This window comes from Nestor notabilis, unplaced genomic scaffold (assembly GCF_000696875.1).
Source record: "Nestor notabilis isolate BGI_N333 unplaced genomic scaffold, ASM69687v1 scaffold12848, whole genome shotgun sequence".
NCBI lineage: Eukaryota > Metazoa > Chordata > Aves > Psittaciformes > Psittacidae > Nestor > Nestor notabilis.
The window spans coordinates 1-11037 of record NW_009938779.1 but is presented as its reverse complement, the minus strand read 5'-3'; the positions used below and the strand labels follow the sequence as shown (position 1 = coordinate 11037).

The 11037-nt window shown below is 39.6% G+C and overlaps 1 protein-coding gene across 1 annotated transcript; it reads right to left on the bottom strand.

The window, feature by feature from the left end:
* Positions 1–766: 766 nt before the first annotated feature.
* RBM44 (RNA binding motif protein 44) lies at positions 767–9797 on the bottom strand. The gene is made up of 13 exons (XM_010019518.1): positions 8304–9797; positions 8115–8173; positions 7000–7172; positions 6020–6210; positions 5911–5936; positions 4939–5011; positions 4544–4646; positions 4065–4196; positions 3306–3370; positions 3132–3207; positions 2465–2829; positions 1011–1153; positions 767–890 (listed from the first exon to the last, which is right to left on the bottom strand). Exons 1-13 carry the CDS (start codon positions 9795–9797, stop codon positions 767–769), a joined length of 3024 nt encoding a protein of 1007 aa, XP_010017820.1.
* Between the last annotated feature and the right edge of the window lie 1240 nt (positions 9798–11037).

Below are 11037 nucleotides of genomic sequence, written 5' to 3'. Positions count from 1 at the left end.
AGTTTGGGGAGGAAACAACACAGAAGAATAAATATTGTACAGATTGTGTTTGTAGGCAAAAGTGAAGCTGAAGCATTGCTAAGAACATCTGGGACAGTGCAGAAAACCTGACAGTGGCACTGCTGGCAGCCCTAAAGTAAGCAGAATACCAAGCTTATTAGGAGACTGAAACAAGCATCAACTCCAAGATGTCTCCTACAGCAGAATATCCCTGGAATTCTGGGCTGTGGTTTTAGCATGTTCAGCTGTTCAGCTTGCTGCAGCTTCCTCCAGCATCCAGTGCTGTGTCATCATACAAGGTGTCTTTTAACATGAAAAAAACCTAAAAGAAATACAATCTTATTCTGTTAAGATTTCTACTCCAGAACTCATCCATCACAGAGAAATCCTCCAGTTTTAAACCAAAATTGAGCCTATGCTGGGATTTCTTTATGAACTGCTACACAAGGACTGGCCATTAGGTGTCAGCTTTGTACAGAATATGTATGACAGTCTCTACTAAGTTAATCAGTACCATAGCAGACATAATAAACCCAGCAGCATACTTACTGAGTGCACAGAGCTAGCAAGCCAAGATGTTCTGCTAAACAGCTAGCAATGCTGAGAAACTATTGTTTCGGTGGATTCATTCACATCCTTCTTTCAGAGCTTTATACTCAGTTACTTACTAAGCTAGTCAGGCTATACAGCTACACAAATTTGGGGGGCGGAGGGAGTTATTTCAATGTATTTCTGTAGGCTAGAATACCCACTTACACAGCTTTTCTCACTGCTGACTGGATTTCCTTAGAATGGCAGAGGTCCTTGCCACAATGGTATTGATGGACAAGCCACTTAGGATACCATTGTTGTTTTTCCTCACCTCCAGCAAAGCGGCCAAAATTGTGTCTCTAGGTGAATAAAAGAAAACTGTTTACATAACATATTGTGCAATACATTTAGGACTTAGTTACCATGGATATTTAATCCATTAGAAATCAAGGGCAGAAAGGAAATCCAAATCCTCTCACCTGCTAGCCTGTGGATGAAGTCCTTTAAGTTTCTCAACTAATTTGGTAAAACTGCTCAAGTTCAAATTATCAGGTAAAATAAAGACATCATATGACTTATTGGAGTAAGAAGATGATTTGAACAGGAAGTTTTCTCCAGTATCCTAGAATTGCATCAAATAAGTACAATACTTAACTCATTTTTGCAAGTAATAAATCTCTTTACCACTAATAAATATTCCTGTTATGGAAAAAGAAAAAAAATGACAGCTACAGATTCAGCTCAATAAGTTATTCTAATACAACCAGTCACGTTATCCAATTTGTAAATTATAGAATGGGTTGAGTTGGATAGATTATTTATTAGAAATGAAACTACTACATGCAGACCCCACTTGCAGCACTGTGTACAGTTCTGGTGTCCTCAACATAAGAAGGGCATGGAGCTGTTGGAGCAAGTCCAGAGAAAGCCACAAGGATGACTGGAGCACCTCCCACATGAAGACAGGCTGAGAAAGCTGGGGCTGTTCAGATTGGAGAAGAGAAGCTGCGTGGAGACCTCAGAGCAGCTTCAAGTATCTGAAGGGGGCTACAAAGATGCAGAGAGGACTCTTCATCAGGGACTGTAGTTACAGGACAAGGGGTGATGGGTTTAAACTTAAACAGGGGAAGTTCAGGTTGGATATAAGGAAGAAGTACTTCCCTGTGAGGGTGGTAGCAAAGGCTGCCAGAGAAGTGGTAAATGCTCCATCCCCAGCAGTCTTCAAGGCCAGGTTGGACAGAGCCTTGGGTGACATGTTCTAGTGTGAGGTGTCCCTGCCCAGGGCAGGGGGTTGGAACGAGATGATTATTTCTAACCCTAACTATTCTATCATTCTGTGATTTACATGTAACTGACATTCTCATTACTTTGAATTAGATATGATATATATTTCCCAGGCAACTAGCATGTTTAAAAGCTAAATCCCCAAAGGCAGCATATCTATATAGTTTATGAAAGCAACACCAGCAATTACTAACTGCCTTATCCTCCAAGGACCAACCTGAGCAAATAGAAAATACTAAATTTAAAGAGATGTTTCATAGATTTATATTAGAAAACCCCAACAGCCACTCATCCAGTATCCCAAAATCTTTCTTGTATAACATCACAAGACATTCACTTTAAAAAAGTGTTCCAAGTGGAAACTCAAAAGAGGAAAAAAGCAAGGTGAAAACTCTAGTGCAAATTACTAGGTTTCCAACTGGTTTAGGATTAAGAAAAAACACGTGGAGTATCACAGTTTGGTGCAGGAGAAAACGACTGGTGCTCTCACTCTCCTGCAGCAGCATGCCAGGAATTTATTAGTGACACATAGTACATTTTCCTATCCTAACATCATTCTCTACGCACTAAAAATGCAACATCTTACAAGACAAGAAGTTTTAAAGCTCTTAATTTGCCATATAAAGGATCCTTAGTAGTAATTATTTACCTTTTGTTTAAGTTCAAGCAAATGAGGATCTTCTGTAGATGGTTTCTGATCAGGGCACTTTGTTTCTGAAGGTACATGTGTAGAGCAAGAGGTTTTTGAAGAAGTTATTTTCTCAGAAGCAGTGACAGGGGCTTCCACAGAATTGGAGGCTGAAGTGAGTGTGTTATTTTGATCATTTTGACTCTTCTCAACAGGTTGGATTTCATGCGAAAGCTTACTTTTAAGAACTTCAGAGGCTGCGTATTTACTCTCTGATGAAGTATTTACGATTTTAACACTTACTCCTTTTCCTTTTACCTTTTTGTGGTTCATTTCCTCTACAGCTAACTTGGCTTTACTAAGGTCTTTAAAGGAAAGAAGCGCGCGTCTAAGGCACAAAAATTAAGAAGAAAAAAGAAACTAAGTAAAACACATTAAATTACTCTCAATAATAACACATGATGGTTCTCATCTTTTGAGCATTAACTGTATCTCCATTAAACTCAACAGAAAATTTCAGGCTCAGCTTCTCATAAGGTGAGAAGCTGTCTGGAGTGACAAGCTTTTGTCAGCCTATTTGTATCTCCATTACTCACTGAAATGACTGAACAACTCTGTCCTCTCTCCCATGATTTGTTTACTTTAACAGGAAAAAATAATCTGAAACGAGTAAAACTTCAATTAATATACCTGCAGTTATTAGGTTCCACAGAGACAACAACATCACAAATCTGATACTTCTGGAAATGTGATCTTAAATCAGCCTACAAAATAAAAGAATATTTGGTTGCAAGTGTATGATATGAAAGAATTCAGAAAGAGGCAAGACATTACTGCACTGTGTAAATAAGAACAGACATACCTCTGACACTGAGGAACTTAGGCCATCAACATGTATAAAAGAATACTCGTTTCCACTCTTTGCTTCTAACAGTGAACACAAGAAAGTGAAGTGTTACTATTTTTGTTCCAGTTCAAGCTAACACCTCAGTAGATTTCAGAAAGTATAGATGAAAAACCTTTAAAAGAACCTGTAAGAATGAAGAGTATCTTCTTACAGAAAACCAAATGTCCTGAGAAACAGAATAGTTCAGTTTGTGAAATCTGCTGAAATCCCTGAGTATTCTCTGAGGTTTGAAGAAGCAAAAGAAGTACAACCAGAGAAAACGCTGGTCTGAAGTAACAGGTACCAGTGCTAAAGCATGGGCAGTGTACTCTTGAGTCCCCACAAGCTCTCTGCTTTCAACAGATTGGGACTTCTAATCGTGCCCATCACTGGGACCCAAGCATCCAAACACAGACCATTCCCTCTTCAGAAGCCAGTATGGAGAAGGGAGCAGAAAGAGGAGGAATAGGAAAAAAAAGAAAGATTTCCAGCCAGGTGACTGGCTGGACATTTACTAAATTGAGTTTAACCACTGTAGGTGAAGTTTTCAAGGAAAACTGTGGATGAAGGGAGCTGAATATCTGTACATGGATCCATGGCAAGACAATGAAAAAGAATCGGAAAACCAAGCTACCATTTTTTCCAAGTTTACTTATGCCTGTGGAAGGATCAGAACACTCAAATAACAAACAAACACCATTATTAGGTACAGTAGCTTAAAGCACACAACCTCACCTCTTAAATCAACTGTGTCTTCTTGTTCTTGTTGCTTTTTTGTGTCTTCAGCTATTACCGAAGAATTTGCTACTGTCAAGTTCTCTTTAGCATCAAACCAATCTTCATTCCCTTCTTCATTTTTCACACAGCCTTGATGGTTGAAATAAATTTCAGTGTGTTAAAATTCAGACCATAGTATGTCATATGAATAACAAATTTCTTTGCTTAAGAGGATTCCAGCTACCTACATGACTTTGTACTACATTACAAAGAGGTGACACATATCAGTTTTCCCTTCTGATTTAAGTAGCAACATTTTTTTTTCCAAGATGTCAAATATATATATATATAGAGAGAGAGAGAGAGAGGTGATAAAATCTTTAACATTCCATCACAGAAATCACAGCCAAGTATCCATATATGTTTTACACAGGGTTTGAGGTTTTGCTAACAACTTAACCAACAAATAATACTTGTACGAGAAGCAAATGGCTTACCACATTTCTCATCCTGATTTTTAGGTTGTTCTTCCAAAGTCTTGGATGAAGTAGAGTCACTTGTCTCACCTCCATCAGTTAAGCTTTCAACCTCTGGATTGTCCTACAAACATGTCACAGCACTTGCACCTGATTATACATTATTTTTCTGAGCTTCAAAATATTAATTGATTGAACAGGTAAATTTTTAAAAGTTAACCTACTGATTGTCTTCGAGAACCCCCAAGTTATTTTGAAAGGAATCAAAAACCTGGTCACATGAGCTGCTTTGGCAATTACTGACACAGAATCCCTCCTGAGCCCTTAAGAATCTGCTTGTATTTGCCTATACCTAAAAGGAGACCATGCTTCACAGCATTAATGTCTATGAAACTCAGTAATGAAGAAGACCCTACCGTGGTATCAGAAATCTTCCTTTCTTGCAGTTCTGGTGCTTCAGAATCAGATTTTCTTGTGCCTGAAACAGAACTAAAAGAGAGCCAAGAATTTCATACGAAGTATGTCACAACAGTTTTAAATTCTACAGAGATATACCAAGTACTCTGAAGTATTCATTTAAGGATTTCCTAAAGCTCACAGTAAAATAAATGTGCTTAAATCTTAAAGTGAGAATCAAAGTTTTTTGATGTCTGTAGTTTATAAAGGCATTGATTGCAGCCTGAAACGTAAAGCTATGTTCCAGGCTTACGTTAGGTTATTTTTCCTTTATACCTAGATGGCTTTCTGCGTGATGTTTTGATGTATGTCTCTACAATTTCAAATCTCTGTGCAATTTGTGATTAATTTTATTAATGCTTAACATGAAATTTGAAAAAGATCACTAGTTGTTTACCTGATGCAATAAAAACTTCTTGATGGATTTGTTTTCATCTCCACTTACATAAAGAAACTGGATATGGTTCTTGAATGTGCAGAACCATGTGCCTTCCTGGAACCTGAAATGATTTTTCTATCATTCTTCGTAACTGAATTGTAATCTCAGCAGAACAGCAGCTTTTTGTTTGGGCAGGCGGTTTTGTGGGGTTTTGGTTGGGGTTTTTTGGGTTTGTTTTATTTCGTTTTGCTTTTTTAACACAGACATCATTAAGATTAGAGACAAAGATTTTAGTAGTGAAAGCAGGGAACTAGGAAAGTTATCTGTAAATTGAAAACTCTGGCTATAAAGATAGTAAAAATGCAACTGCATAGTTTGCATACTAGAACGCTGAAGAGTAAAAATTTCCGTTAAATTAAAGCACTGTACCCAGAGTGTTATTCAAGTCTTTCAGCTAAACAGTTTGGAGAAACAAGATACATCCTGAAATAAACAAATTGTAAGATTAACTTCTCCTTTATTTTAAAACATACCACAAATGACAACTACTTACTCAGTGCAAAGATCCTCTCTGAACAACTGTCAAAACAAAGAAAAGATTTGTCTTAATTTTCTGGAGGAAAAGGATTTCTATTGAAAACAAAAAACAATTAAGAAATTACCTTGGAGGGGGCATAAGAAGAGCAGATTTGAAAAAACTTCACCTCAACTGATAGCGGAGAAAGTGCACTTAAAGGTACACCCATTTTTATTTTCTTCTTCATACTGTTGTAATTCTTTTTTAGCTCTTCCAAAACCAACGTGAGAGCTGAATCTAATTCTGAATTTTCATTAAATCTGTTAAAAAAATGTGTAAGAAAACAAGATCAACTTAGACATTTATTTTACTGCTTCTAGATTTGCCCAAATATTTTACAGGTTTTAAAGATTCCTCTATATCACGTAAGAACATGAGCTTACTCCTAACACAGAATCCCAGACTAGCTTGGGTTGGAAGGGACCTTTAAAGCTCATCCAGTTCCAACTCCCTGCAAGGGCAGGGACACCTTTCACTAGACCAGGTTGCTCCAATCCTCGTCCAACCTGGCCTTGAACACATTAGGAGTTCTCTGGAGCCCCCTCTATTTGACATCACCACCTGCTCTCTTGAGCCCTCTCCTAAGCCGTAGAGCAGACACTACGTTAAGGTTTTATAGCTATCCGTAACACTGTAAAGTTTTCAGAGGCAGGACTTCTTGGTTCAATTTCAGGTTCATTACAGGGTGTATGCTTTATCAGCTAGAGTCTGCAATCACTACCCCTTTCCTGCCTCACCTCCGCTCTTTCTCCTTTACCACTTCTTCCCCAGTTCCCCCTCTACACATCTCATTCACTCGTGAATGGACTCTCTATACTATTTCTCCTGTACAGAAAATCATTCCTGGAAACAAACTGTATTTTGCTGGGTCTGTGTATGCTACAGAAAAATTTAGGCTGAAAGTAAGACTTGGCAGTTACCAGAATGTAAACTCTTTTGGACAACAACGCTAACTATAAAGACTGTTCGAAGCTATGGATAGAATACCTCCATAACATTTAACAATTCATGCCTTTTAAACAAGTTATCTGTTTCATTTAAAATGACATTGAAGTACATGCCTGCAAAAACATGTGTTTTCCTCCAGAGCCAGTTTGTAAATCTTCAAGCAGTGCTGATAACACATCTGAAAATGAGCATTTAGAATCTGCAATTCTGCTTCAATCGCTCTCTCCAGTACTTTTTGACAGTCAGTTGATGCAGAATTCTTCATAGGTTGTTCTTCAAGGTGTGCCAGCCTTTAAAATAATAATCAATACAATCTTGAAGCCCTTCAATCAGTATTTTAAGTTCATTATGTTTTATTTTGAAGCAAGAAATAGCTTCTCCAGCTATTTCTGATATGATTCAAGGGAGGGGGGGAAAAAAAAAAGAAAAGAAAAATTAAATCAGTTCCTCCCATTTACTACACAGAAAAAACCAATTATGTGCAGTAGCTTTCACACTATAATCAGCCTTCACTGAGAGGTGTGAACTGCATGAGCACCATAATCATTTGTAAGAAACTTTTTCTTACACCCACTTAGAATTCCCTGCACTGTAACTGCTGGTTCTTGCCCTCTCAAAATGCACCTCTGCAAAGAATTTTCCTCCATCTTCTTTGCAGCCCACCACCAGACTGCCAAAAACTGCAGGGATGTTCCCCACCACCTCCCAAGATTTACCTTCTCTGGACTGACCACATTGAGTTCCCTCAGCTCTCCCCACACATCAGATTCTCCTCTCACCATTCCTGTGGCCCTTCAAGTGGGCTTCCCCCAGCCAGTCAATCTCTTATACTGTAATGCTAAGAGCTGGAGATACCTTTCTAGATACAACCTCACAAGCACCCAATTGAGAAGAATCAACACTTCCTCCATCCGCTGGCTGCACTCTTACTAATGCAGCCCCAGGACATGGTTTCTTTTCTTTGCCATACTGCTGACTTACACTTGACTTGTTCTTGGCCAGCCTGCAACTGCAGACTGAGGATGTCTATGTCTCTGTTCAACTTCAGGAGGTCTTCAGCTCATGCTTCTCACTTATCCAGGTCCCTCCTGCCCTCCAGCATAGGAACCACTGCCCAGCAGTCTTTTAATACCATCAGTTTTGCTAAATTACAGACAACTTTCCAATCATAAAAAAGAGAAATAACTTCTCTAGCATCTAGAATTCTAAACTAAGAACAATTCATGACCCACCTGTCAGTGCTTATCTTTAAGTCACTGCTACTCAGCTCAGTTTTGGAATCCTGCTGTTCCTAAACAGAAAGAGTATTTCAAAAGGTTATGGATTAACAATAGTATAGACAGTTGTGAGCAACTTGCAGTTAAAAAAAGTTCTATCTATCAAAATTCTTTAGTTGTGGGTTGGGTTCTTTTTGTACTTACCAGAATTTGTGAACTTCTTTCAGCTACTGCAGTATTGCCATCTGAGGGTTCTTCCAGGGTGTCAGTAACCTGTGACTGGATTTCCTCTGTACTACTAGCTTCATACAAGCAGTCTGTATTACAAGCAGCATCTGCATAGGTTTCACAGCACCATCCCATCAGTCGAGATGTGTTCATCATTGTTATCTCTGTATTAATAGCCCTGGACGAGAGACAAACCTGAGCACAGGTACTTCTGCTTGTTGTAAAGCAAGCTCTAAAATCAGAACTTGCATCAACAACCTGGTTAACTGCAGAGGCACAGGCAATGTTTACCAAGCTTTCACAGTGCTCCAGCTCTGAGTTCAGAGAGTTGGGATTTCCATGGGAGGATTTATCTGCAAGCTTTTCCCCAAAAAAGGGTTTCTTGCTAGTGAGATTTTCAGAGATTGCAATATGGGTTTCAGCATCCTTTGCAGTGCAGTCAGTGCAGGTGGTACCATGTGTGCACGTGCCAGATTCTTCACAACTGCAGAAATCCAAGTCCTCTGCATGTTTGCAAACTTGCATGGCTACTGCAGGGGCCCTTTCTCTCAGAGACAGTGAAGGATTGTTTTGCTTCGCTGAGATGCTATGAATGTATCTGCCAGTTTTTGCAGACACTTCTTCAGTTACAGCCATTTGGGGTGGCAGCGTGCCATCAATCAGTGCCATGTCTTTCACCTCTCCATCTTCTAAACTGTCATATACAAACAGATTTGGACAGACCCCATGAGAATCACTTTCAAGTATACTTCCACAAACAACACTATGATACTCTGTTTGCTCTTCCTGATGATCATAGGTCATGCCACTGCAATCTTGCAGAGACAGAGAGTCCTGAAGCAGGTGGGGATGCTCTGGCATAGCTGCTTCTGGGCAGGTCTGGTCATCTATGATATACTCAGAAGCAGAACAACCATCTTCTAACAAGTCAGTGAGATTTTGTTCCTGTGTGACTCCGCCCCCTGGAACTTCATGAATGGGGTCTATCAGACTTAAGGTTTCAATTTTTATAGTTTCCCTTGGTTCAGAAAACTCACTTGAGCTATTCTCATCATCAAAATCTTGCTCGTGAGCACTGAGATACTCCAGCTGTGAATCTTCACTCAAATAGCTCTGTCTGCAACGATCACACCCCCCGCAACTGAAGTGCGTATCATCACGTGCCCTTTCCAACCCATCAGTTTCTTTCTTGCTTTCATCTACCTTTGCACAGCAAATTCCCATTCTCTTTTTATTATACATGTCAAGATCTGCATCTGAATATGAAATTAAATAAGGTAAATTTTCCTCTGACAACTTTAATTCAGGAACATTGGTAGAATATGCCTGGCCAAAACCAGAGTGGTTGGGCCCTGCCACAACATCTCCGATGAGCATGTGCTCAGCTTTCTCAGAATAAGAAGAAAGAAGGGAGGTCTGACTGAAGTATCTTTTTTTGGTTTTAACAGCACTGTTCTTTTCCAATTCCATGGCACAAACACTTAAGCCCTCTTCCTCAGCAGTAACCCACACCACTCACTTCCACTGCAAGTTCTCAAAGTCATCAGCTTCTCTCTTCCTATCACTTTCTCACCTTAAAAATTAAGAGAAGTTTAAGGTACTCCATGGTATACAAGAAGACATTACTGTTTAAAAAGTACATTAAATTAACCATCTTATTTTTACCTACTGCATACCAGTACAGAAGCTAGGAATTATACGATACTATAGACATCCTAAGAGCTCATGGAAAGCTGTTAAAAGACTTTGCTGTTCTTGCTTGTGTGACTTTGATTGAGTAAAAGCATCCCCAAGGCCAATCAATCCAATTTTCTTACACTTTTGGGCAAAGTTTCCATCCTCTTACCACTGAAGCATTTCTTGTCTGAATCATCAGAATCCCTGGTGATTCACAGCGAGCTATTTACATCATAAGCTAAGTCCATGACAGCACACAAGGGGTTTAGATGCATGTACTGACTCTGAAAGCCAAGATGCTTTTAGCCGAGGATTCAGTGACCACAAATGACTTCACATCATTCCTGACTACATGCTAGCCTGTAAGCACTCCCTGCTGCAGAAAGCTTACAGCTTCTTGAACCATGATCAGTGTATTTATTACAGGTAAAATCCTTCAGGACCTATAAAAATTACTTAAATGAGTGAAAAGGTGGTGGCAGTGGCATTCACTGGTTCTCCTCCACTAAGCAACGTGCTTAATATGATGTAATTTCAAAAAAATGATTATAACCCATTTAAATCATTTAACAGAACTCATCAATAGGAGTCAGCCAGCCTCCAAAAACACCCTTTACCATGGTTTCATTAGCTTTATTACTCTAACTTTACCTTGATCTCCTAACTGAAGTTTTGAGTGACTCTATCTGTGAAACCATACATCTGTAACACTACCAAAGCACTCCTCACATGCCTATATAGAAATCACAACATATTATCACTGTGATCTTCCCCCCCCACTTAAGAACAAGAATCAGAATAGCTTTATGCCCTAGATAAATAACAATAACCTTGCCGTTACTCCCAACAGCCCAGGCGTTTAGAAAGCAGCTCTGGTATTAAAAGCACAGCTCCCGCATACCAGTGCGGCATGGAGAGCCACAGCAGAGCCCCTGGGGACGGGGGACGGAGGACGGGGCCAGCCCTCGGCGGCGGCCCGGTGCACCCGGGGACAGCGCTCAGGGGTAGCCCGGTGTGCCGCACACCCAAGAAG